Genomic DNA, 27,998 nt, shown 5'->3' with positions numbered 1-27,998 from the left:
GAGCAGGTTCTGGTCCGCAGGGAGGCTGAAGTTGCTGAGGACGGTCATTATGCAGTTTTGTTAGAACTAAATTAGAAATAGCAACACAAACTCCCAATCTTTGAAATTTATTATTTCCACCTGACAACTGAAGTAGCCTTTAATGTTTTCCACCACAGATTTACAAGCAAATAGAGAAGAATCCCAATATTGGCTCAGTGGTAAAGAAACTGACTACCAAGGAGGAGATGCGGGTTGGATCCTTGGGTTGGGAAGATCCCCTGGAGGAGGGCATGGTAACCCACTCCAGTATTCTTGCCTGGAGAATTCCATGGATAGAGGAGGCTGGTGGGCTACAGTCCATGGGATCACAGAAGAGTCGGACACAACTGAGCAATTAAATAACAACAGCTCAATATCCAAATGCGGCCTTCAGACTTTTCCCCACCCCGAGGAATAAGGGATCTTTGGAAACTAGCTGGTTTTATGTTTTAGGGCAGGGCAGATACATTGTGGGCCTGGGGTATCTCACCGCCAGAAAGAAGGGGTGCTTCTCCAAGTTCTGGGGCGCTGAAGGCACAGAGGAGCCCACCTAATGGTATCTTTCATCAATACTGATGAGTTAATGACCAATTCAACTACTCAAATCTGAATGCCATGAATTCTTAATTATCCTCAAAGACAAGAATCAAGATTTTTGTTCTTTTTGAAAAAAAGAGATATTTATTTTATTAGGATTTTTGTTCTTTATGAAGCTGCTAATTCAGTATTCACAGCCTGATTTTATTCTGATGAACTGTTTTTAGCATCCCTACATAAAAAGGCTGACATCCCTGTACCACATGATCTATATTCATGATCCAGCTGTATCTAAAGATTTTCTCTATGTGCGTGCTCAGTCACTCAGTTATGTCCGACTCTTCCTGACTGCATGGACTGTAGCCCACCAGCCTCCTCTGTCCATGGAATTTTCCAGGCAAGAATACTGGAGTTGGTTGCCATTGCCTACTCCTGGGGATCTTGTTGAACCAGTAATCGAACCTGTGTCTTCTGGGTCTCCTGCATTAGTAGCTGGATTCCTTACCACTGAGCCACCTGGGAAGCCCATAAGAAGATTCTACTCTTTGTAAAAACAAAATAATAGAACAGATAGTAGATACAGTATTAATATTGGTTACTTTGGGATTTAATATAATGGATGAAGCACACATTCTTTTCTTGAAATTTTCTGGTATTTCCAAGATCTCTCCTTTATTTATTCATTCATTTATTTATATATTTAGAACAAAAAAGTAAATCTTTGCAAAAATTTTATCTACAGGTTCAAGATGCCTTTGTCTATGGTTATAACATTGTTTGCTTGACCTTCAGGAAATTTCTCACCCCAAGGAGCAGAGGATGGTAAGGTGGGGTTTTATAAAAATCTAGAGCCCAATGCTAGGAGTACATCCTCTGAAAAGCCACTGGTGAAATCTGTAGAGCTGCGTCCTCAGGCCCCAAGGGTAGAGGTTGTCCTCAGGTGAAGGGACTGACTTTCAATTGTGGGAAAGATTTGGAGGGCTTTAATCATTGCCTACCAGACACTTAAGGTGGGAGGAGTCTATATTTTAAAGGGTAAGGAAGGTTAAGTGGTTGGGGCTGAGGGTACTGGTTGTCTTGGATGGGGCTGGGCAGTTTCAGGAAGCCTTGGAGGAGGAGGAGGGACTGGACTACAGTGCAAACCTGGGGCCCCTTGTTAAAAAATTATTATGAATTTCAAGATGGTGACAGCAAGTGCAGGGGCTGCCCGTGAAGCCGGCGCCTGTGGAGACCCAGGGTTCAAAGTCCACTTTGGAGGTAAGAACTGGCCAGGATTCTGGCAGAGACTGGACGCTGAGGCGGAATTTCTTGCCTATGGCTCTCTTGGATGTCCAAGGGCAGAAGTCCCTTCTCCATGGGGGAGACCAGGCTCTAGACTCCTGGGGGTCTCCCAGTCACTTTTTAGATGCTAAATTGTCACAAGTGTTACTGAAGTTCTGTGTTCAGGTAGGGACTGGGGAAAACACCCTTATGCCTCCCTCTCTACCCAGCCCCTGCCTTCTGGGATATTAAACAGGGTACCCACCCCCCACTCCCCATTCATCTTCCTGACTCCTGAGTCACTGGTCAGTCTCCCTTCCTTTAGGAAGGCCTCCAGGTTGCCCCTGTACCCCTGAAGTCATACCTTCTGTTACATTCCTCAGGCTGCATCTCCAGCTTGTGACCCCCAGGTTGCTCAAGAGACCCTGTTTTATGGCCTCCTAGCTGCCTGTGCCTCTTCTTCAAGGCATTAGGGCACTCTGACATTGTGGGTGCAGTTAGCTGTTTGTGGGTTGCAGCTCTGTGGACACCCGGCACCTGAGACATGGCTCAGAGGAGGGACCTGTATCTCTGTTGATTCTGGGATGCACAGCCCTTCCCTGCATTCAGTGCTCCCCCCACTGTGGGGTCCCCTCAGCTGACCACCTGGGTTTGGGGCTAGGGGTTGGGGCTAAGGTCTGGGGTCCCAGCTATGGGGTCTGGACTCTGGAGTTGGGTCTGCATTTGTGTTTTGGGGGTCATGTGTCAGAGATTGGGATCTGGGGTTTAGGGACTGGAGTTGGGGTCTGAGTTCTGGGCATCCCGGGTCTGGAATCTGAGGTCTGGAGTTGGGATCCAGAGCCTGGGTTCTGAGGCTCAGGATGTAGAAGTGGGATTATGGGGACTGGAGTCTGAGGTCTGCAGCCCCTGAAGTTGAGGATCTAGGATCTGGGCTGGTGATTCCAAATCTGAGGTCAGGGTTTTGAGGTTTGAGGTCTGGGGTCACAATTTCTGGATCTGGGACACAGAGTCTGAAGTAAGGGGTCTGGGTTTAGTACCCGGGTTCTGAGGTCCAGGATCTGGGATCTGGGGTCTGAGGTACAGGATCTAGAATCTGGGTTCTGGGATCTGAGGTTAAGGACCTGGAATCTGGAGGTCCAGTGTCTGAGATAACAGATCTATAACCTGGGGCGGTGGTCTGAGGTACAGGAGCTAGAACCTGGGGTCCAGTGTCTGAGGTAACAGATCTATAACCTGGAGTTAGGGGTCTGACGTACAGGATCTAGAACCCGGGGTTGGGGATCTGAGGTAACAGATTTAAAACCGGGGGTCCAGCGTCTGAGGTAACAGATCTAGAACCTGGGGTTGGGGGTCTGAGGTACAGGATTTAGAGTCTGGGTCGGGGTCCCAGGTCTGAAGTACGAGATCTAGCACGTGGGGGGTCCCATGTCTGAGGTCGGGGCTCTGGGGTCTAGGCCCAGGGTCTGAGGTACGAAGTCGCCATTGGCCTCTGCTTGCCCCCGCCCCGCCCCCTCCCTCTCCCCTCCTCTCCCCACCTCTCCCCTCCTCTGAACCCCTCTCCCCTCCTCTCCCCTCCGTCCCCCATCTCCTCGCTCCTCCCCTCTCCTCCCGCTCCTCCCCCGCCCGGCCCGCCCCGCCGGGCGCCGCACCGACAAGATGGCGGCGGGTGGGAGCGGCGGGCGCGCGTCGTGCCCGCCGGGGGTCGGCCCGGGCGCGGGGGGCGGCCCCGGGCCCAGCGCCAACGCCTCCCCGGCCCCCGGCAACGCGGCCGCCGCCGCCGCCGCCCCGGCCCCCGCTGTCCCCGGGCCGCCCCCGCCGGTGTCGGTGTCGGGGCCGGGCGCGCAGGCCGCGGCGGGCGGGGAGCGGGCGGCCGAGGAGCCGGGGGCGGCGGCGCTGCTCCGCGAGCCTGTCTACAACTGGCAGGCCACCAAGCCCACGGTGAAGGAGCGCTTCGCCTTCCTCTTCAACAACGAGGTGCTCTGCGACGTGCACTTCCTGGTGGGCAAGGGGCTCGGCGCGCAGCGCATCCCGGCGCACAGGTGGGCCGCCGTCCGCGACCGCCGCCCAACCCGGGACCGGGTTAGCACCGAGGCCCGCCTCCCGGGACTCCGTCATCCCCCAAGACGCCGCCGCTTCCCGGGACCCGCTCATCCCCGGGACCGGACCCCTACCCCCACCCCCTCCCCAGGATTCAGTCATTCCTGGGATCCCGCTCCCCGCCTTCCCCCAGGAAAACCGCCAGCCCCGCGGACCCAGCACCCGCCATTCCTGAAACCCTTGCTGTCCTGGGGACTTGCCCTCCCCCACCGCCCCGGGGCCCCAGCACCCTTAAGGCCCTGTGATCCTGCCAGGCCTCCGTCCAGCCTGGACTTCCAGATACTAGCCATGGTCCACTCCTGCGACCCCTGCCCTTCCACCCTCATTGGAGTCTCCTGGCTGTCTGATTCCTGACCCTGCACCCATGCCCGAAATCTTTCAGGTTCGCTGATCTCTTTCACTTGCTGCATCTCTGACCCTTCAACCTCTGCCAGGCTTTCCAGGCCCTGCAGACCCCAGCCTGGCCAGCCAGAGGACGTCCAGAGACCCCATCTCCTTCCGCCTCCTCCTTCGGGCCCCACTGACCTCCTCCCCCAAGTGCCCCCTCCTTCTGGGTCTGGGACCCCCCAGAGCCCCGCTAGACTCCCGTCTCGTGAACCCCAGACCCTCATAACCCCGTTCCCTGACTCCATACATCCCAGGTCTCCTCTTGAATGGGGTTTTCCTTGGTGCAGGCCCACACCTCTGCCAGTCTCAGGGGTGCAGCCTCCAGACTCCTGGGTGGGGCGGGGCTGTATCAGAGACCACCCTGCCCACTGCTTGCTGGGGGATGCTGGGAGGGTTCTGTTGCGGGAGGGGGTTGGAGAGTCTGCCAACTCTGCCTGGAGAGTCCCCAACCCGCTGTGAGTGTTGTCTTCACCATTGTGACGTGTGGCTTTTACTTGGCCTGTGTCTTCGAGATTCTTCTCTCTGGCCCTTTCTTGGTTATTTATGTGCAACTGGGACTAGATTCCTGTCCCAGGAAGGTTCTAGGCCCGTGAGGGGGTCCCCAGGACCTCCTGGGGCTTGTCCCTCCCCTAACCTTCTCCCCTCCCCTGCAAAGTCTCCCTAGGGGGCTGGTTGCCTTCTGACCTAGGAGCCCCCAGCCTCGCTCATGCCTTCTTGTTTCATATTCCTGCTCTGTGGATCCTCTTGATGGAAAGTTCTAGTTCCTTTTCTTTTCAGCCTTTGGGTTGTTATTTCATTTGCATTGTGAAATGTTACCTGCCACAATCAGGAGCATGAGTGACCCTGGGTCTCCTGGGGCTCAGTTTCCCTCCACCCCTATGCCCTGCGACCAACCATTAGACACTTCCTTCCTGGGGCCACTGGGAGGGTGGCCCCTGTGACCAACCCTGGGACTAACCAGGTCCTTATCACAGTGCCCGGGCTCATCCTTCATACGGGCTGGCCTCACAGGCTGGCGGGGACGTAACCCAGTGCTCCGGGGAACACCAGAGCATTGCTGCTGGAGCACAGACCGGAGTGGGGAGAATTCTTCCCAGCATGCACCCAGCTCCAGGCTGGACCTCACCCCGCCTCCCTCCCAGATGGGCTGCATTAAGGGACTGGCTTGTAAGGAGCAGATTGGAACCCCATCTTGGGGAAACCCGGCAGATGCCTCTTTAGCCAAGTGGTCAAGTTGATGGTCCTGGAGGTATCTGCACCCCCAGCAGGAAAGACTTGTCTCCCCGGTGTGCTCCAGCCCTGAGTCCCAGTGTCGTGGGTTGATGGTGGCCCCCAAGTTGTGTCCAAGTCCCAGTGCCCAGAACCCACGAACGGGACCTTATTGGGAAAAGGGTCTTTGCAGATGTGATTAAGAGTTTCAAGAAGAGATCATCCTGGATAATCTGAACAGCACTAAATCCAACAAGTGTCCGTGTGAGAAACACGGAGAAGAGGGACCGGGCAGAGACTGGAGGGACATGGCCACAAGCCACAGTCTGCCTGGGGCCCCCAGGAGCTGAGAAGGGCAGAGCCTTGCAGGGACCGTGGCCCTGATCTTGTACCTGCAGCCTCCAGAACATGAGATTCTCTCAAGTCACCCAATTTGTGGAAATTTGTTAGAGTCCCAGGAAACCAGTCCACCTGGAGAAAATAACCAGATAAACCCAGTGGGGCATGCCTCAGGACCAAGACACCGTAGGGTCCCCAGGACGATCCTGGGAGGAGCCCGAGGACACGAATAAATGCCACGTGGGATCCAGAAACAGGGCCTGGGGCGGGAAGGGCATTAATGCAGAGCTGGTGACTGCTGAACCGGACCTGAGCTTGCTTCACAAAGCAGACTGAGGGCAGGGCTCGTGCTAACTTCCAGAAAGGCTGTGGGGTCTGCACCCACCATTTCCCAGGATCCAGGCTTGTGGTGATCTCTGGGGCTCAGAATGGCGTGGTCTCTGGGTGAAGGGTGACCTGGTGCATGGGACGCAGGAGGCTTTCCTTGGCATATGTAATGGCAGAGGAGCCAGCTCTGGCCAGGACAAGCTCAGGCCTCATTCAGCGTCTCTGCCTCCCACCCCCACCCCCTCTCCACTGTACTACTTTTTCATAGCTCTTTTTCCTTCTAGCTTCTTCTGTGATGGCTGTCCTTGGCTTGCCGTAAGCAGCATCTTGCTGCTCTCCCTCCTGCCAAGCCCAGGAAAATGCTGGCACACTAGGTGCTCAGGAAATCCATCGGTCCAGTGTCTGTACTCACAGGGCTCCCTCTGAGGAGGTACTGAGCATCATCAGGGTAGCACTGTACAATTTGATGGCCCCATGTTAATATCTAAAATACCTTTATTCACATATCACTGGAGATTTAGCAGCACAGAGATGTCCCCAAAGTACAGCAGTCTCTGTGTGTGCTTAGCTAAATAGCACGTTTTTTGGTGACTGTGGCTTTATGGTGGATTTTGACAATTGCTGTGGCTGTTCTTCCCAGTTTTGCTCAAGACTTTTTGTGAAGGCTTTTTCAGCTCGTCTCACACATTTAGCTGTTCCAGGATCAATTACCCATCTGTCCATCCCTTCCTCCTGTCCATCCGTCGCTCAATCCAGCAGTCTCTAAAATGGTGCTAACAAAAGACATCTCTCCCTGTGGAATTTACTTTCTAGCACAGTACCAGCAAATTTTTGTAAAGAGCCAGACAGTAAGTAGTCTCAGTAGGCCACATGGTCTGTGTCCCAACTGCTTAATTCTGCTGTAGCAGTGTGAACACAGTAAGACAGAAATGAATGTGCATGGCTGTGTGCCAATAAAACTTTATTTTCAAAAACAACTGGTGGGCTGGATTGGGTCCAAGGGCTGTATTTGACCAGTCCCTGGCTCAGTGGTTCCCTCTAATCTTTAGAATCAGTTTGTCAAATGCTAAAGAAATGACTGGAGGGGGTCTGTCTTAGCAAAGATACCAGGTTGGGAGAGCTGAGAGTTTAGAATACAAAGTATGGGCACATATTGTCTCTTCATTTATGCCGGGTGTTTCCTTAGGGAAGTTTTGTAGTTTTATGTTTTGTTTTGTTGTTTTTTTTGGCCACACTGCCAGATTGTGGGATTTAGTTTCCCCTGTAGGGATTGAACCCAGGCCACCTCGACAGAGTAGGGAGTCCTAACTACTGGACCATCAGGGAATTCCCAGTTTTATAGTTTCTTCATTTAGCTCTTGCACATTTATTGCTAGGTGTTTTTGTTGTTGTTGTTTGTTTTTGTTTTTTCTCTGTTGTGAATAATTTCTCCGTTACATATTTCTTAGCTGGTTCTTGCTGGGAAGCTGTAGGTCTTGCACATTTATTTTTATCCACTGGAATGATTTCTTTCTGAATCCTCTTTGGTGTTAATAGCTGTTCCACTGATTCCTTGGCCAGTGTTGTCCAGTAGACTTTTCTGTGATGATGGGAATGTTCTAGATCTGTCCTCTCCAGTCCTAGCCACTAGTCACACATGGCAACTGAGCACTTGAAATGTGGCCCTCACAACTGAGGAACCAAATCTTTTGTTTTCTTAGTCACATGACATGGCTCGAAGCATCTTAGTTCCCTGTCCAGTGATGGAACCTTTGACCTCAGCAGTGAAAGCATAGAGTCCTAACCACTGGACTGCCAGGGAATTCCCACACTGAATCTTTTTCTTTTTCTTTCTTTAAATCTATTTATTTTTGGCTGCCCTGGGTCTTCGTTGCTGTGTGGGCTTTCTCTAGTTGCAACGAGCGGGGGCTTCTCTCTAGTTGCAGTGGCTTCTCTTGTTGTGGAACACAGGCTCTCGTTTTGCCATTTGTAGAAATCTCACATAATTAGAATGACAGAATGTGTAGGCTTTGGTCTGGTGTCTTTCATTCAGTGTCCTGTTTGTGAGATCCATCCACATCCTTGTATCGACGGCTCATCTCTTTTTATTGCGAGAGTAATTCATCTTACTGCTGAATCCCATTGCATGGATGGACCACACGTTGTCCATTCACCAGTCATATGGGTTATACGGGCATACAGGTTAAATGGGTTATTTCTAGCTTTTCATTATAAGGAATATACTGCCATGAACAGTCAACATTTGCGCAGAAGTCTGCATATGGAAGTACTGTTTCTTTTCTCTTGGGTAAATACCTGAGCGTCTAATGTTGGAACTGCAAGGTAACATTTACATGTGACATTTTAAGAAACCGCCAAACTGGTTTCCAAAGTGGCTTCCCCATTCCCCACCCCCCATGATGCCCAAGGACTCAGTAATGTTTTTGGCCTCATTGGTGAATTGGGAAATGTTCCCTCCTCCTCTCCTTTCTAGAAGAATATGCAGAAGGTTGGTGTTAATTTCTTCTGGGAATGGGCTTTTCCTTGTGGGGAGATTTTTTTCTTTTTTCTTTTTTGGCTGCACTGCGGGGCTTGTGGGATCTTAGTTCCCTAGCCAGTGATCGAACCTGTGCCCCCTAACAGTGGAAGCGCAGAGTCTTAACCAGCAGACCACCAGGAAACTCCCTGTGGGAAGATATTTTTTTCAGTTGGTTGTGTTGGGTCTTGGTTGCTGCATGAGGGCTTTCTCTGGCTGCGGTGAGCAGGCGCTGTTCTCGGTTGCGGTGAGCAGGCGCTGTTCTCTGGCTGCGGTGAGCAGGCGCTGTTCTCTGGCTGCGGTGAGCAGGCGCTCTTCTCTGTTGCGGTGAGCAGGCGCTCTTCTCTGTTGCGGTGAGCAGGCGCTCTTCTCTGGCTGCGGTGAGCAGGCGCTGTTCTCTGCTGCGGTGAGCAGGCGCTGTTCTCTGCTGCGGTGAGCAGGCGCTCTTCTCTGTTGCGGTGTGTGGGCCTCTCGTTACAGTGGCTTCTCGTTGCAGAGCACAGGCTCTAGACACATGGGCTCAGTAGTTGTAGCGCGTGGTCTTTTGTTGCTCCACGGCATGTGGGATCTTTCTAGATCAGAGATTGAACCTGTGTCTCCTACACTGACAGGCAGATTCTTATCCGCTGTACTACCAAGGAAGTCCCAGAAGATTTTTAGTGACTAGTTTGCTTGTTATTTGTTTGTTTAGATTTTTCTGTCTTCATCGAGTGTTGGTAGTTTGTCTTTACAGGAAGTCATCCATTTCCTCTAAGTTGTCTTTGTTTGTTGACATAAAGTTGTTTCAAAGTTCTTTTACCACGGATAGGGTTGATAGGGTCATAGCGATATTCCGTTTTCAATCCTGATTTTGGTAACTTGTGTCTTTTTTCTTGATCAGTCTAGCTAAAGTTCTAGCTGTGGTTTAAATACCCCCCCCCCCCAAAGAGTGACCTTTTGGTTTCATTGATTTATCTCTATTTTCCTATTCCCAGCTTCATTAATTCCTGCTCCCATTTTTACTATCTTCTTTGTTCTTTGGGCTTGATATGCTCTTTCTTTTCTAGATTGTTGAGATGAAAGATTACCTTGCTGATTTTATTTTTTATTAATTTTTGGTCACTGTATGTGTGGCTTGTGAGATCTTCGTTCCCTGACCAGGGATAGAACCTGGACCCCGGCAGTGAAAGTGCCAAGTCCTAACCACTGGACCGCCAGGGAATTCCCAGAAGCTTAGGTTGCTGGTTTTAGATCTTTATTTAATGCATACATAATGTTTACCCCAAGCAGTGTTTTAGCTGCATTCCTTACACTCTGATGTGCTGTGTGCATTTTTGTTCCAGTCAAGATCTTTTCTAATTCCCCTTGTGTTCCTTCCCTGACCCATGGGTTACTTAGAAGTGTTGTTTCATTTCCAAATATTTGGGGATTTCTCAGAGGTCTTTCTGTTATTGGTGTATAATTTAATTTCTCTGTTTGGAGAACAAGCTTTGACTTCTTTCAGTGCCTGTAAGTATATTTGTTTGACTTTGTACCTGGTCTGTCCTGGAGAATATTCCTTGAGTATGTATCCTGCCATCACCGGGCTGAGGGTTTTGTTTGGGGAGTTTAAGAAATCTTTCTTTATTTGACTGTGTCAGGTCTTGTTTGCAGCATGCAGAATCTCTAGTTGTGGCGTGCAGGCTCTGTAGTTGTAACATGTGGGCTCAGTTTCCCCATGGCCTGTGGGATCCTAGTTCCCTGACCAGGGATCCAAGCTGAGTCCCCTACACTGGAAGGTGGATTCTTAACCCCTGGATCACTGGGGAAGCCCCTGGGCTGAGGGTTCCCTAAAGGTATGTTGGTGGTGGTGTTCAGTCTGGCTGTTTGTCAGTTGTGAAGAGTGAGATGTTGAAACCTCCAGTGGAAACTGTTGGATTGTCTCTCCTGCCTCTTTATGCTTAGTTTCTCTCTGTGTGGTTTGGGACTCAGTTGTGTGTTTGTTTCCGCTGTTACGTATTCCTGTGTACTGACCCTCTGTTCATAGGAAACGTCCATCTTCCAGTAACATTCCCTGTCTTCAGATCTGTCTTGTCTGGTATTGGGGCAACCACTCCAGCTTACTGGTGCTTTCTGTCTGCAGGATATGTCTTTCCTCATCTTTCTCCTTTCACCCCCTTCGTGTGTTTAATGTAAAACTTTGAGCCTCTGAAGTCCGTCTGTCCCATCTCTGGTGACGTGAGCCTTGGCCACGGGGCAGGTTTCTCCACTGGGATGTCCCTGCTGTCCCCTCGTCATCACCCTTCCCTCCTGAGGGGTGCTCTGTACAGACATCCCCTTTCCCCTCCTCCTCTGCCAGCTGGTGGAGTATCTCTGGATGGTGGTTCTAGCTGGAAAGAGTTGTTTACTCTGGCATCTGCCATGTGGTGATTTCCTCTTTCCGTAACTCCTTCCCCATTTATTAACTGGGATTCTGCAGGGAAAAGCTGTCCCTTCTCCCTTGCTCACACACCTCCTCCGTTATATATGTATTTCATCATTGACTCACAGTTGTTTATCCTGTGGGTCATTGTCCAGTAGCAGCATTACTGTCCCAGATTTGGCCATTGGAAGTCCTTATAGTTGGCTCAATTCCTTATAACATTGGCCTGTCATATTGGGAGAATGTCTTTATTTTTTGGCCCCACAGGATACCTCAAGCTCATTTCATCCTTCCCCTCCCTCACCCCAGGAATCAGCCATTTCTCCTTTTAGTGGAAAATGGTATTTAGAAACCAAGATACAGGTGCTAGGTGTGCTCACTGCTGCTGGGGTATTGTTGTTTAGAGACCTTCTTAGCAGATAGAGCGAGGAAATATACCAACACACACAACCTCTATTTCTGTGTCTCTGTCTCCATCCGTCCATCTAGTCTGTCCGTCCATCCATCCATTCACCCACCTAAAAGCCATGAGATCAACTTGAGTCCCTCTGACTCTGGCTCAGCCTTGGAGAGTTCATCCCAGCCTCCCTTCCCCTCACCTGTAACTCTCTTCTCCAGTTCTGAGAACCTGGCTCTCATTCTGCACATGTCTGCTTAGTGGCACAATATGTGTAGTTACAGAGCTGCTTTCCCTCTCCTGTGAAAAATACTTTCTCTGCATGAAGCACAGTATTTGTATATAGTTCTTTTGGCCTTTAACCTGTTTCCCAAAGCTGCTTAGCTGGTCTTTCTTCCCTGTCCCTTCAGGGTAGTATGTCATTCTTTCTTTCTTTTTAATTTTTAAGTTGTAAAATACACATACCATAAATTCACCCTTTTAACCATTTTCAAGTGTACAGCTTGGGGCCACTAAGCATGTTCATGTCATTTGCAGCCACCCCCACCAGAACTCTGCCCCGTGAAGTACTGACTCCCCACCGCCTTCCCCAGCCCCTGGCCCCACCATCTTCTCCCTGTCTCTGTGGATCTGACTCCTTAGGGACCTGTGAGTTGAACCAAACTCTGTGTTCTTCTGTGTCTGGCTTCTCTCACTGAGAATCACGTTCTCAGTGTCTGCTCGTGTTGTAACATGAGTCCAAATCTCCGTCTTAAGGTAACTAACACTCCTTGTGTGGACAGACCACTTTGTATGGATGATGTGCTCATTGCTCGTCTGTCATCTGTTGATGGACATTGGGTCGCTTCCGTCTTCAGGAGTCCGTGGATCATGACATGATGAATACGCATGCACAGGTTTTGTGCAGACGCGTGTGTTCACTTCTCTCAGGCACATAACCTGGGAGTGGCACTGCCGGGTCAGACAGGAACTTCATGTTTCGCCCCCTGGTGAACCACTAGCCTGTCCACCGCAGCTACACACCTCATGCCCCCCGCCCCTGTCACCCTGCACGAGGACTCTGATTTCTCCACATCCTTAGCAGCTCTCGTCATTGTCTAGATTTTTTATTTTAGCTAGTGGTCCAAGGGGTAAGGTCATGTCTCATGGTGGGCTTTTTTCTAAATTGATGCTTTTGCTTTCATGCTGCATTTCTATCATACTTTCTCATTAATTTTGATCTTCCAGAGGCTTTTGACTCTTACCACTGTAAGTTCGTGCATGTTCATGTCTGACTCTTTGCAACTCTGGACTGTAATGCACCAGGCTCCTCTGTCCATGGAATTTCCCAGGCAAGAATACTGGAGTAGCTCGTGGTGGTTTTTTTTTTTTTTAATTTATTTGGCTGCATCAGATCTTAGTTGCAGCACTCAGGATCTTCGTTGCCTCATGTGGCATGGAATTGTGTTGCATGGAATTCTAGTTATGGTGCATGGGCTCACTAGTTATGGCACATGGGCTTAGTTGCCCTGGGGCTTGTCAGTTCAGTTCAGTTGCTCAGTCGTGTCCGACTCTTTGCAACCCCATGAACTGTACACACCAGGCTTCCTTGTCCATCACCAACTCCTGGAGCTTGCTCAAACTCATGTGTATCGAGTCACTGATGACATCCAACCATCTCATCCTTTGTTGTCCCCTTCTCCTTCTGCCTTCAACCTTTCCCAGAATCAGGATCTTTTCAAATGAGTCCTTTCTTCACATCAGGTGGCCAAAGTATTGGAGCTTCAGCTTCAGCATCAGTCCTTCCAATGAATATTCAGAACAGATTTCCTTTAGGATTGACTGGTTTGATCTTGCTGTCCAAGGGACTCTCAAGAGTCTTCACCACCACAGTTCAAAAGAATCAATTCTTAAGCACTCAACTTTCTTAATGGTGTAACTCTCACATTCATACATGACTGCTGGAAAAAACCATAGCTTTGACTAGATGGACCTTTGTCAGCAAACTAATGTCTCTGCTTTTTAATATGCTGTCTAGGTTTGTCATAGATTTTCTTTCAAGGAGCGAGCATCTTTTAATTTCGTGGCTGTAGTCACCGTCATCTGCAGTGATTTTGGAGCCCCCAAAAATAAAATCTGTCACTCTTTGTATTGTTTCCCCATCTATTTGCCATAAAGTGATGGGAATAGATGCTGTGATCTTTGTTTTTTGACTGTTGAGTTTTAAAGCCAGCTTTTTCACTGTGTTCTTTCACCTTCATCAAGGGGCATTTTTTAGTTTCTCTTCACTTTCTGCCATAACGGTGGTGTCATCTGCATATCTGAGGTTATTGCTATTTCTTCTGGCAATCTTGATTCCAGTTTGTGCTTCATCTAGCCTGGCATTTTACATGATGTACTCTGCATATAAGTTAAACAAGCAAGGTGACAATATACAACCTTGACATACTCCTTTCAATTTGGAACCAGTCAGTTGTTCCATGTCCGGTTCTTGACAAGTGTTACTTCTTGACCTGCATACAGATTTCTTAGGAGACAGGTATGGTGGTCTGCTAGTCCCATCTCTTTAAGAATTTTCCACAATTTGTTGTGATCCACACAGTCAAAGGCTTTAGTGTAGTCAATGAAGCAGATGTTTTTCTGTAGTTCTGTTGCTTTTTCTATGATCCAAAAGATGTTGGCAATTTGATCCCTGGTTCCTCTGCCTTTTCTAAAACCAGCTTGAACACCTGGAAGTTCTTGACTCACATAGTGTTGAAGCCTCGCTTGGAGAATTTTGAGCATTACTTTGCTAGTGTGTGAGATGAGTGCAATTGTGTGGTAGTTTAAACATTCTTTGGCATTGCCTTTCTTTGAGATTGGAATGAAAACTGACCTTTTCCAGTCCTGTGGCCACTGCTGAGGTTTCCAAAGTTGCTGGTCTATTGAGTGCAACACTTTCACAGCATCCTCTTTTAGGATTTGAAATAGTTCAGCTGGAATTCCATCACCTCCACTAGCTTTGTTCGTATTGATGCTTCCTAAGGCCCACTTGACTTCACACTCCAGGATGTCTGGTTCTAGGTGAGTGATCACACCATCGTGGTTATCTGGATCATTAAGATTTTTTTTGTATAGTTCTTCTGTGTATTCTTGCCACCTTGTCTTAATATCTTCTGCTTCTGTGAGTTCCATACTGTTTCTGTCCTTTTTTGTGCCCATCTTTGCATGAACTGTTCCCTTGGTATCTGTGATTTTCTTGAGGAGATCTCTGGTCTTTCCCATTCTGTTGTTTTCCTCTATTTCTTTGCACTGATCACTGACTGAGGAAGGCTTTCTTGTCTCCTTGCTATTCTTTGGAACTCTGCATTCAGATGGATATATCTTTTCTTTTCTCCTTTGCCTTTCACTTCTCATCTTTTCTCAGCTATTTGTAGGGCCTCCTCAGGTAACCATTTTGCCTTTTTGCATTTCTTCTTGGGGATGGTTTTGATCACCACCTCCTGTACAGTGTCATGAACCTCCATCCATAGTTCTTTTGACACTCTATCAGATCTAATCCCTTGAATCTATTTGTCACTTCCACTGTATAATCGTAAGGGATTTGATTTAGGTTATACCTGAATGGTCTATGGTTTTCCCTACTTTCTTCAATTTAAGTCTGAATTTTCCAATAAGGAGTTCGGGATCTGAGCCACAGTCAGCTCCTGGCCTTGTTTTTGCTGACTGTATAGAGCTTCTCCATGTGGGATGGATCAAACCTGCGTCCCCTGCATTGGAGGGTGGATCCTTAACCACTGGACTGCCAGGGAAGTCCCCTCATGGTGGTTTTGATTTGCCATGTTCATCATCATGGTTTTGAGGGTGGATGGAGAAGTGGGGATAGGAGACTCCTGGCAGGAGGCCAGTGAGGGGCCTGGTGGGCAGGGCTGCAGGGGGAGATGATCAGACTCCCCTGGACCCAGTTGCTCTGCCAGGCCTGAAGTTTGTCACCTTGTCCACCGGGAACACTGAGGACAAGTATAGCCCACCATCCTGGGCCCTGCACAGACACACCAGGCCCGGTTGGGCTGCCTCTTAGGTCCTGCCAATGAATCGTCAGGGAAGGTTTTCCCCAAAGGAGATCAAGATGCTCTGTTGAATCTAGAAGAAAGGAGGAACAGGAAAGCATTGCATATATGGATTGTGTGTGGGGCTGGGGACCCGGATGTCACAGTGAATGAGCGGGGCTCCAAGGACACGACAGGGCTGGCAGCTGAACAGTGCATGAGCATCCTGGGGTGGCTAGATGGTGGAGCAAACCACATCAGTTACCCTCTCTTGGAATCCAGAAGTCTACGATGGGGTGTGGCAGGGCTGTGCTCCCTCCAGAGGCTCCTCCAGCTTCTGGGGCCCCAGGCGTCCTGGGCTTGTGGATGCTTCTTCTCAGTCTCTGCCTACCTCATCATGTGGCCTCACCTTGGTGTCTTCTTATAAGCCATTGTGTCAGGGTCCAGCCTGGATGAGGGTAACCTGGGCTTAGCAAGTGACATCCACAAAGACCCTGTTTCCAGACGAGGTCCCATCCTGATGTTCCAAGGGGATGTGACTTTGGGGATACTCCTTTCATCCACTATATTCAGTTTCTCACCTGGCCCCCATCTCTGGCCTGGCCCTTGGGGTGCTGTTAAGCCCTGGGCAGGACTGGGGGCCAGACCAGAGCCTGGCAGAGCTGGGAGCACACATCCACGATGGAGGAGTGGGTAGGAGCGGGGATGGACGGGCTTCTCCTTTCAGGGAGTGAGGGATGCCTGAGTGGGGTTTGCTGGGAGCTGTGGGGAGGGTCACTGGGCAGAGAGAGGCTGGGGAGGGGGCTGTCACTGCTGAGTCCAGAGGTTTTGCATGGGGGTGGGTGCTCGGGTCCCTGCATGGGTCATGGTAGGAGCCAGGGAGCAAGTGCGATGCAGGCATGGTGGCTTGCAGACCCAGAGAATAGGGCTTTGCAGGGGGCTGGCCTCTTTGCCGGAGGCTGCCATGGGGCAGGCCTGGGGACCCTGAGTACACAACTGGTGGAACCCGGAGGACCCCAAGGCCACTCACATCCTAGTGCTCCCTTGGCCTCGACACCCTTCCCCACAGACTCAGCACGGTTCTAATGTTCCTTCCAGGCCTTCCTTGGCAGCCTGACCCCGGGGTCAGGCTCTGCACTGTGTGTAGAGCAGTAGAGTGAGTAAGTGAATGAATGAGTGAGGGAGTAAATAAGTGGTTGAGCGATGGTTGAACAAGTGAATAAATGAATGAGCGAATTGAGGGAGTGAAGTGGTTGAGCGAATGAGGGAACGAGTGAGTGAATGAACGATGAGTGAGTGAATGAATGATGGGGGAGTGAATGAGTTGGGGGTTGCCTGAGCTGCCTGTGGCATGTGGAACTGGCAGAAAGCTGTCGTCCATGCAGCCCCAGGGAGATGATTTTGCATCTGTGCCCTCTGTTACTGTTGATCCACAGGAGCTAACTTCTCAGTCCTCAGGGCCTTCATTCTGGAAAGATCTAGGGCAGGATGCTCTGGGCAGGGTGTTACTGCTGCGGGGATGCTCGCCATCCATATCCCAGGACCCCAAGAGACCCCAGGCTCAGGCAGTTGGGGACTGGTGGGCCTCTCAGAGGGTAACCAGGTCTTCTGTGATTCTCTAGGTTCGTGCTGGCTGTGGGCAGCGCTGTCTTCGATGCCATGTTCAACGGGGGAATGGCCACCACGTCCACCGAGATCGAGCTGCCCGATGTGGAGCCGGCTGCCTTCCTGGCGCTACTCAAGTAAGACCTTCCAGGTCCTTCCTACCCGGGGGTGGGACAGACACACCTGGTGGTTAATAAATAGAGGCCTGGGGACATTGCCTCCAGAGCCCCAGAAGCGACCCCCTCGAGATTTCTAGAACTCAATTCAGTGAGGGGTGGGCTCTGGACATCCCCCCCCATTTTCATATTTTGCATTTTTTGTGTCAAAATGTATTTCACATACTGTTCAACTCACCCTTGAAAGTGTACAGTGTACTATTAGTGGCATTTAGTTTTTCCACAGAGCGTGCAGCCACCACCTCTTAATTTCAGAACAGTCCATCCCCAGAACCGCACTCTTCCCAGCCCCTGACCACCAGGAACCCACTCTCTGTGTCTGTGGATCAGCCTGTTCTGGACGTTTCCCATCAGTGGAATCACACCCTGTCTGTCCTGTGTCTGCTTTTCTCACTGAGCATTGTGGTTTCATGTTCACTCACATGTTGGTGAATCTCCCAGTTTTCATTCCTTGTACTCAGAGTTTTTAAAGAAATAGCCTAACGTAAGAATTTTTAATTCAACCTATATTTTTTCTTTCCGAGTTTCATTTTTTTTTTCTCAAGGACTTCAAAACAAATCTAGTGATTTGGGGTGGGGGTGCTACACACAGACTGCAGGAAGCTGTGGAGGCAGCACCACCAGGTCGGCAAGCTCCATGGACCAGATGTGTAGCTTGAAGGTTATCCTACACGGTCACACAGCTTTTCAAACACGGACTTTACTTTTTGGCCTTTTTTGTTGTTGTCCTCCGGACATAGGGGACCTTAGTAGTTCCCTGACCAGGGGTCAAACCTGGGTCCTCAGCAGTGGAAATGCAGAATCCTAACCCCTGGATGGCCAGGGAAGTTCTTTTCCCTTCTGATTATAAAAATGGCATTGATTCACAGAAAGAGAGAGGGAGGGAGAGAAAGAGAAAAGAAAAAGTGGAAGAAAATGGAGTGAACCCTTCCCCATTCTGAGCACCATGGACAAGGCCTTGACTGGCCGGTCCCGTTCATATCCAGTCTCATCTGTGTTGTGTACTCCCAGCCTCCGGCCCCTACCGTGTCATCTTCTCCCCTCTGGTATCCACAGTTACCCTCAGATATAAATCAGTTTCTGTTAGCTCCCTTTAACCACGCTGAATTCTGCGGGCTGATCGCAAACAACACTTGGTGGAGTAATCTCACTTCTCTGTCTTTAGGCAACTTTTCAAACCAGGGGTCACAGGCTGCCTGCAAGAGAGGGAGGGGGTGCTGCTTCCATTGCTGCCTGCTGATCCTGCAGAAGCGGCCTGGAAGAATCTGTAAACTGTAGGCAGGGCTGAGTGCCAAGAAAAACTTATTTACAAACCAGGTGGTAAAATCACAGTGAGCTGTCACTTCACACCCACCAGGATGGCTATTATCAATATTAAACAAGTTATCTCGAGGACATGGAGAACTGGGGGCCTTGATGCACTTCTGGGGGAATGTGAAATGGGGCAGCCACTGTGGAAACAGTCTGGAGGATTCTCAGAATCTAAACATAGAGTCACCATATGCTCAGGCAGTCCTACTCTGGGTACAGATCAAAAAGAAGGGATTGCAGGGACTTGAAGAGAGATTTGCACACCCACATTCACAGCAGTGTGATTCACAACAGCCAGAAGGTAGAAACATCCCAGCTGTCCATGAACAGATAAGGGATGAATAAGGTGTGATCCCTCCACATGCTGGAGTATTACTCAGCCTTCAAAAGGATTCTGACACTTGCTCCAACATGGATGGACCTTGAGGACATGATGCTCAGTGAAATAAGCCAGATGCAAAAGGACAAGTACCGTCTGATTCCACTAATAGGAGGTCCTAGAGGAGTCAGATCCAGAGACAGGAAGTGGATGGTGGGGCCAGGGTCTGGTGGAGGGGACGGGGAGTCAGTGTTTCATAGGGACAGAATTTCAGTTTGGAAAGTTGAGAAAGTTCTGGAGATGGATAGTGGGGATGAAGGCACAATGATATGAATGTACCTAATGCTACTGATGGTCAAAATGGTAAATTTTATGTACATATTACCATAATTTTTAAAAATTAAAATAATGTCTATTTAAAAAAAAGACCAACAAAGTGACAGATTGCAGTTAGCCAAACCCTCCCTTTAGTCTAAACTTGGTGAGACATGGGGTGAAAGGCTGTTCTGTCTCATCTCCATCTCTGTGTCTGTCTGTCTCTATATATTTTTTCTGTTTCTCTTTCCATCTCTGGGTTTTGACGGCCATAGCTGTTCCCCTGAGAGGGTGGACACTACCTCCATTGGTATGTGAGGGGCTTACCCATCTTCTCCCACATGTCCTGGTCTGTTCCATTACATGGTCCCCTCAGCACTGCTGACACTGATGGTCACTCTGTCCCTGACCCCACCAGATCCCTGCTGCTGCTGTGTAGGCTTCCAGTGCGTTCTGGGGGTGCTGAGTGCCAGGAGAGGGGCACCTTCCAGGAACTTGCTCTTCGGGCTGTTCCCGGTTGGGCTGGGCTTCCACCATTGCTCTCTTCTGCTCCCGCTGTGTGCCCGTGGACGGACACTCGAGTGGTTTCCTGTGTATTATGCTGTTGTGAACACGCATCATTTCTCCTGCACGCCCAGGGCCGCCCTGAGGTGCTCCCACCAGACGGGCCAAGGGCTGCTTTCTCACTCTCTCCCCGTGGTTTTGTAATCGACCCCACTTCTGAGCCACACAAAGAGTTGGCCTGAGGGCAGGTGGTCACCACGGCCACCATATCTGCAATTCCAGCTGGCACTTCTGGTCCCATCAGTGGTTGAGCTTGAGCTGGCTGTGGCTGGGCCCGAGGGTGGTTCAGAGGGTTATAGCACCGGGGCACATCCCATTGCTGCCCACAGAGGAGCTGGACAGAGGCTGCCTGCTGTGTAGACACGTTCCGTGGGTAACGTGTGGGTACTTTAGCTCTGTTTCTTTTCCCTGGTAACTGCCTTTGAGGGGTCGAGTCCACAGGTCAGAGGGCAACTGGTGCTGCTTTGGATGGTTCCTTGGGCCGATCTGGAGGGTGAGGGCAGGGAGGCTGTCCTCACACCCCCCTCCACCCCCAGGTTTCTCTACTCAGACGAAGTTCAGATTGGGCCTGAGACGGTCATGACCACGCTGTACACCGCCAAGAAGTACGCGGTGCCTGCTCTCGAGGCCCACTGCGTGGAGTTCCTGAAAAAGAACCTGCGGGCTGACAACGCGTTCATGCTGCTGACGCAGGTGCGAGGCTGGGAGGCAGGGGGTGAGGATGTCGGGGAGGGAAGGCATGGGACCTGCTGGGGCACAGGTGCTGAGTCTGGGCAGCAATACAGGTGGGTGAGGATGATACCGGGGCAGGAGAGATCGGGTTGGCGTATTTCTGAGTTTTAGGTGTCTACTAAATCTTGTGGAAGGATAAGTTCCTCCCTCACTGTACCCTGCACCCTGCGGGTGAATTTCCCTGGTTACTCTTGTGCTCCTGTGGACATTTTGGTGCCCTTGTGCAGGGCTCAGGTGTGGGGAGAAAGGTGTTCCGTTACTAGGTTTTTTAGAGGGGTACGTTTGAGGCTGTCTGGTCCCACTGACTGTGGCGGGGCTGGACCACTGAGAGGCCGGCTGGGATGGGGCAGCACCCAAGTGTAGTTGTGGCTCTGTGACCCCTCGCCGCCGTGGTATCTGGGCCCTGGCACATCTGCTGAGTTGCTCTCGAGTGCTAGAGCCTGGGCTGTCATGTGGGGACTGTTCCCAACCATTTCCTGAGAGCTGCAGCCACGTGAGGCGTCCTGGCCTTCTATCCCAGCCCCAGGCAGAGCACAATGCATAGGGGTGTGGGTTTGGGCTGCCCCACAGCTTCCTGGGCAGAAAGGAACTAGAATCTTCTCTGTCCCTGGGCCCCACCCTGTGCATGAGTTCTTATATCAGGGACACAGTTCTGCCATGTCCTGCGGGTCCTCCTCGGCCCTCTCCCCAAGGCTCCTGCCTGACCTGGGGAGGATTGGGCCCACCTCCAGCCTGAACCTCTCAGTACCCTGACTTTTGAGGTGCAAGCCTGCCCTCCCACCGCCCCCACCCCCAGGCAGTGGTTACTGTGATTCTGGGACCCTGGAAGAAGATGATCTCTGAGCTGCTGCTCAGCTACCAGGACTTGAAATCCATGCCCAGTGTGGAGCCAGGGTTCATGTGGCTGGGTGTTGACATGCTCTTCTCTTACTGCCCTCCCACTCTCCAGGCAAGACTTTTTGATGAACCACAGCTTGCCAGCCTATGCCTGGAGAACATTGACAAGAACACGGCTGATGCCATCACAGCTGAGGGCTTCACAGACATCGACCTAGGTAAGGCACACTGGTCACCGCCCAGACCCATCAGACCTCATCCCCGAGGTGGGGCCGCGCCCACTGACAGCCCTTCCCCGCAGACACACTGGTGGCGGTGTTGGAGCGGGACACGTTGGGCATCCGGGAGGTGCGCCTGTTCACAGCAGTCGTCCGTTGGTCTGAGGCTGAATGTCAGCGGCAGCAGCTGCAGGTGACGCCCGAGAACAAGCGGAAGGTTCTGGGCAAGGCACTGGCCCTCATCCGCTTCCCACTGATGACCATTGAGGAGTTTGCTGCAGGTAACAGGGGTACCAAGGAGGAGTGTGACCCCAAGTGTGAGTCATGTGACCCTCAGCCGGGCCACAGTGGGTCAGGCGCTGGCCCTGTCCATGTGAGAACCTGGACTGGGCTCGAAAACCTGATGTTGGAGTGACCCCCAGAGGCCAACCATCCTGAGTCCCCACATCTCAGGTGTCCACACGCGTGTTGTCTTGAGTGTTGCAGGCCCCCAACGGGGGCTCACGTCTGGGGGATGGGCTGTGGCGTCGGGGTCCTCCATGAGCCTGTGAAGGGCTGAGAGGTGTCTGGGGCCATGCTGCAGGGCTCGGGCTGGGACTCAGGCCCAGGCGGGGTTGGCCCTGACCCTGCCTCCCGCCCCGTGGGGACCCTGCAATCCTTTGGGCTGTGTGGCAATAGCTGCCAACTTGGCACCCTCCCCCTGGGAGGCTGGGTCTCCCCTTTGGGTCATTTTTGTGGCTGATGCCAAACTTGGTCCTGGAGCTAGCCTGGCCTGGGAGGTTCTGGGTGGAGCTTTAGCCCACAGCAGGTGCACCACATCCTGTTTCTCCCAGGTCCATGCTGCTCCTGTTCCCGCCCTGGTTCAGGGTCACCAGATTTAACAACGACAGCAAACAGATCGTTTTTCAGTGTGAGTGTCTGCCATGCAGCAGCGGGGAGACACTTCTATGGGTCAGCTCTCTATGATCTGAATTTGACTTGACCAGGTGACCCGTGTTTCATCTGGCAGTCCCTGGTGGCACAGCAGAACTTAGGTACAGCCTCAGAGGCTGTCTCTGGTACTCTGGGGCTCACTTATCCATCAAATACTTAGCACTTCCTCATACCAGACCCTGGCAGCACCACAGTGATGTGGCTGTCAGTAGTTGCAGCACATAGATTTTCTAGTTGTGGCGCTCAGACTTGGTTGCCCTTTCGCGTGTGGTAACAGTTCCCTGACCAGGGATTGAACCAGAGTCCCCTGCATTGCATGGTGGGTTCTTAACCACTGGTCTGCTAGTGAAGTCCCATCCCTATCTTGATGATCACGGATATTACAAACATTGCCCAGTGTTCCCTGGGGAGCTGGGACCTCCAGGTGAGAGCCCTGAGCTGTCCCAACCTAAGACACCTATGTGAGCCTTGCAGGATCCCTCTTTCTCCAGCCCTGCTTGTCACACTGAAACAGGTCTCCTCCTGGTCCCTCAGCCCACCTGGTTGCCAAAGCCCCCCCAGGGTCTCAGGTCTCCTGGAAGCACCACCCTCCAGCCTTCCTTGGCCCCCTCGCCCCTCCTCCCATGAGGGTCCCTGGGCTGGAGCACCTGCCCCCCACATGCAAGCTCCTGGGGGAATGTGCCAGACCTGGGCCTTGTCCTTCTACTATGGGCGGGACCTGTGGGGCTTTGGCTCTTTGTCACTCAACTGTGTTTTGGTGAATTTTCCTGCCTCTTCTATTCCCCTTGAAAATATAGGAAAATAGAAGGTTTGGAAAAAGTCCCCCAAAGACTACCCTAGCTGAGTGTGTCAGGATTGAGGTGAGGTGTTTTTGTTTTCTGTGCAGAGATTTAAAGAGTGATTCTTGTCTGTGTTCAGTTTTGTATCTTATGTGCTCCACGGACATCTCTCCCCTGTTGCTGCAATCTGTGCACATGGGGCTACCGGGTCTGTGAGCCAGGCCATGGCTGACCTGCCCCAGAAACGAGCTCAAAGCTGGTGAATGAGCGATTCCTGTAAAGGAGGGCAGTGTGTCTATGCCTGTTGCAGACACCTTGTCTTGCCACAGGTGGTGGGCAGGGGCGGGTGTAATCCTCCCACCCACTGTGGCCCAGGAGACCCCAGCACCCTGGTCTTCCCCACCAGAAGCTCCTCTGAGCTCTTGGGTTGCTGCATCTAGGCTCCCACATCCACACTTTTCCAGCTCCAGGCTGTCTTGGGGCCAGCACCCTTGCATCTGTAGGTGCCTGGGGCGGACAGGCAGGAGGCATGAGCTCTGTGGATCCCTCTGTGGTGTTCCCCTAGGTGGTCCCTGAGGAGGTCAGGAGACCTGAGGAGCTGAAAGGGATTTTGCCCAGTTAGCCAGCAAATTGGAGCATTGGCCCCATGTCAACCTGGGACCGTTCCCCAAACGCTCTCGGAAGGGCCATTTCCCCCTCACTAACCGCCCCACCCCCACCCCCCAGCCCGGCGGCTGCTTGGACCCACGACAATTTCCAGAGAAGAGAGACTGGGTCTTATGCCTTGCCTTCTGGTGTCTGTGCACTCACGGTTTGCCCCGTCCTTCCCATCTTGCTCCTGTGCCCACAGGGCCCGCGCAGTCGGGGATCCTGGTGGACCGTGAGGTGGTCAGCCTCTTCCTGCACTTCACCGTCAACCCCAAGCCGCGCGTGGACTTCATCGACCGGCCGCGCTGCTGCCTCCGTGGGAAGGAATGCAGCATCAACCGCTTCCAGCAGGTGGAGAGCCGCTGGGGCTACAGCGGCACTAGCGACCGCATCAGGTGGGCGGGGCAAGTCGTGGGGGCGGGGCCTGGTTGGGGCCTCCCCGTGGGGAGGGGCAGGGCCTGGTTGGTTGAGGTCACTCAAAATTTCCTTCCTCTGATCCCTTCAGGTTCTCGGTCAACAAACGCATCTTCGTGGTTGGCTTCGGGCTCTACGGCTCTATCCATGGGCCCACAGATTACCAAGTGAACATCCAGGTCCTGCCCCCACCTCTGGGCCCTGCCCCTCCAGATCACCCCTTCCTCCTCTCTCCCCTTCTTCACATCCCACCCCTCTCCCCTAGCCAAGGGGGGACCCAGGACCATGCCTCTCTACCCCCACCATTGGCCGCCCTCTTTCGGGTTAGCTCAGCCCTCGGGTCCAGGCTCCGTGGGATCCTGTGGGTGGGCACCCGGTTGGGGGCGCTGGGGTGAGCTGTGCCCGGCTCTGGCCCTTAGATCATCCACACGGACAGTAACACGGTCCTGGGCCAGAACGACACGGGCTTCAGCTGTGACGGCTCTGCCAGCACCTTCAGAGTCATGTTCAAGGAGCCGGTGGAGGTGCTGCCCAATGTCAACTACACGGCCTGCGCCACGCTCAAGGTGAGCCTGACCCCACCCCTGACCCCAGAAACCTACCCAGGACTCCAGCCCTGAACCTGACCCCCAGCCCAGACTCAGGGTGTCTGAGCCCCACCCAGGACTTCGCCTCCCAGTTACTGCCCACCTCTGAGGATGTGAGGCTGGGAGGGCACAACCTTGTGTCCTCCTTTGGAGGACACGGGGCGGGCCCTGAGCTGTGATCTCATGCAGCACATCCTTGCTGACCCGCTGGGTCCTCCCCACAGGGCCCGGACTCCCACTATGGCACCAAGGGCCTGCGCAAGGTGACCCACGAGTCACCCACGACGGGGGCCAAGACCTGCTTCACCTTCTGCTATGCGGCCGGGAACAACAATGGCACGTCGGTGGAGGATGGCCAGATTCCAGAAGTCATCTTCTACACCTAAGCCACTGGCCCGGCTCCCCCAGCCCAGGCAGGCCGCCTGGCCCTACTGCTGTGCCTGCCGCCCACGCCGCTGCCCCTCACAGGGCCAGGAGGGCTCCTCTCTGCGTGCGGTGAGCTGGCTGCCTATTCCAAGGTGATGGAGGGGTGGTCGGGGCGGCAGAGACAATCCCTCAGGACTTGGGGGACAGGGCCGGGCCCAACCCCGCCCTGAGCAGAGGGTCTGCCCGCCCACCACCCCTGCAGCCCCACTCAGGGTTGGTGTAGGGTGTTGCCTCCTGTTTGTTTCAGCTGCACATGGCAATGCATCCTGAATTCCCGTTTCTCTGGTAGGAGAGCATGTGCGGGGCCCTAGTTGGCATGGGGGGCTTGTGTGCCTCTGCTCTGTTCACTGGGGAGGCTCAGGGCCCCCAACCTGCCCGAGGATGAGGGCTCAAGCCCTCCCAAGGTCCTACAGGCCGGCTTCCTGCCAGACCCAGGCCCTGCCCCTGGGCCCAGTAAAGGACCGTCTGTGTCCAGCCTCCCTGGATGCCCCTCCCCGCCCCTGCAGCTGTGGACGCAGGCGGCAGACCGGGTCTGCCTGGGAGGGGCAATGTTGCGGGCCAGCCATTGTGGCCATGTCCCTGCTGGCCCGCCTGCCCACCCTGTAGCCCCACTCCCAGCCCCCAGCAAGTATTCTGCCCAAGGTGCTGGAGGGTGCAGCCCCCACCCCACCCCCATGCTTCCATCTGGAGCCTGTGTCCTCCCCGAAGCCATGGAAGGTGTGTCTGCACACCACACCCCAAATGTTTTTTTTTTAAATAAAGGAAAGAAACGTATAAGCCCTGAGACATGTGCTGCTTCCGGTGCAGTGGGGCCCTGGTGGAGCCAGACTTCTCACCTTCAGCGCATCCAGATCACACGGGGCTGGCCCTGGGCTCCTCCTGGAGCAGCCAAGAGTGTCGGGAGCCCCTCCCCCCCCCCCCCCCCGAACCGGGAATCTTGTTGGCTCCCTGGATCCAGGGATGCAACCCAGAGTGGCCCTGCTGGCTCTGCCCAGGGGGGTGTCCTCTTGCTTCCACAGCCCACCCTGGCCCCTCCTATCCAGTGAGGACTCTTGGGGATGACCTGGACCTAGGACCAGGCTGGCTGCAGAGACTCTGAGCCCCTAAGCTCCAGCTCTTGGGCTCTATGTCACCTCCTGAGACCTGCCACACTGCAGGCGGACCCCAAGTGAGGGGTCCATGGGGCAGGGGACCAGGCCTCCCACTGTAGCCCCCAGAGCAGCCTGTCCTGGGGCCACTACAGTTCAAGGAGGCTCCTCAGGACAGAAGGACAGATGGTGTCAGCCTGGGGCACCCACAGGGTGTGGGCATGCCAGGAGTAAAGGCTGGGCAACAAGCTGGTGGGCTCATTAGAAGGGGCCCCGAGATGGCTGTGCCCCACTCCCAGGGCCTGCGGCTATTCAGGGTCACAGTGAGCTGCTATGACCGTCTCCTGCCAATGGAACATGTGACCTACCCTCTAGAGGAAAACAGCAGTACAAGCTTCCAGCATCATCACAATGTCCTATAGCAATGCACAGATTACAAAGCAAGAGAGAAAACAGAAACAGATCTACATGTACTTCAGAAGCTGGAGTTATCAACGTTCCTTGACATAATAAAGGCCATATATGACAAGTCCAGAGCTCATACCATACTCAGTGGTGAGAAGCTGAGAGCATTTCCTCTAAGATCAGGAATAAGACAAGGATTCCCACTCTTGCCCACTCTTATTCAACAAGGTTTGGAAGTCCTAGCCACAGCAATCAGAGAAGAAGAAATGAAAGGGATCCATACTGGAAAAGATGAAGTAAAACTGTCACTATTTGCAGATAACATGCACTATACATACATTACCAGAAAACTTAGAGCTCATCAATGAATTTGATAAAGTTGCAGGATACAAAATTAATATACAGAAAGCTATTGCATTTCTGTAACAATGAAATATCACAAATTAAGGAAACAATCCCATTTACCACTGCACCAAAGACAAAATACCTAGGAATAAACCTACCTAAGGAAGCAAAGACCTGTAGGCCAAAAACAATGAGATCCTGATAAAAGAAAATGAACACAGGAACATATGCAAAAACAGCATGTTCTTGGACTGGAAGAATCAACAGTTAAAACGTCCATACTACCCAAGGCAACCTACAGATTCAGTGCAATCTCTTATCAAATAACCAATTGCATTTTTCATAGATCCAGAACAAAAAATTTTAAAATTCATATGGAAACACAATCCTGAATAGCCAAAACAATCTTGAGAAAAAAGAACAGTAGAACTCAGAACACACTCATAACTTTACACACCACTATAGAATACAGTCATCAAAACAATGTAGTACTAACACAAAAGGACATGGAGCAATAGAACAGGCTAGAAAGACCAGAGAGAAACCCATGCACTTACTGTCAATGAATCTATGAAGCAAACAGACTTCCTTGGCAGTCCAGTGGTTAAGACTCGGCAATTCCACTGCAGAGGGTATGGATTCAATCCCTGGTTGGGGAACTAAGATCCTGGGTGCCATGCAGTGAGACTAAAAACTAAAATATATTATGCTTCCCAGGTGGCTCTAGTGGTAAAGGACCTGCCTGCCAAAGCAAGAGACTTAAAGAGACAGGTTCAGCCCCTGGGTCAGGAAGATCCACTGGAGGAAGGCATGGCAACTC

At 52.1% G+C, this 27,998-nt stretch overlaps 1 protein-coding gene and 1 non-coding gene across 2 annotated transcripts; one reads left to right on the top strand and one right to left on the bottom strand.

The window, feature by feature from the left end:
• The first annotated feature begins 3,438 nt into the window (after positions 1-3,438).
• On the top strand, positions 3,439-26,117 carry BTBD2 (BTB domain containing 2). The gene is made up of 9 exons (XM_070465340.1): positions 3,439-3,857; positions 17,099-17,218; positions 20,303-20,459; positions 21,448-21,553; positions 21,637-21,834; positions 24,116-24,308; positions 24,419-24,506; positions 24,747-24,893; positions 25,139-26,117. Exons 1-9 carry the CDS (start codon positions 3,475-3,477, stop codon positions 25,298-25,300), a joined length of 1,554 nt encoding a protein of 517 aa, XP_070321441.1. The 5' UTR covers positions 3,439-3,474; the 3' UTR covers positions 25,301-26,117.
• Positions 9,821-9,892, bottom strand: TRNAE-UUC (transfer RNA glutamic acid (anticodon UUC)). The gene has a single exon. It is a non-coding gene; the product is annotated as a tRNA-Glu (tRNA).
• Positions 26,118-27,998: the final 1,881 nt, after the last annotated feature.

This window comes from Odocoileus virginianus, chromosome 3 (genome assembly GCF_023699985.2).
Source record: "Odocoileus virginianus isolate 20LAN1187 ecotype Illinois chromosome 3, Ovbor_1.2, whole genome shotgun sequence".
Lineage (NCBI taxonomy): Eukaryota > Metazoa > Chordata > Mammalia > Artiodactyla > Cervidae > Odocoileus > Odocoileus virginianus.
Note: the sequence above shows the minus strand (reverse complement) of the source record. Positions and strands in the feature narration are given on the sequence as shown.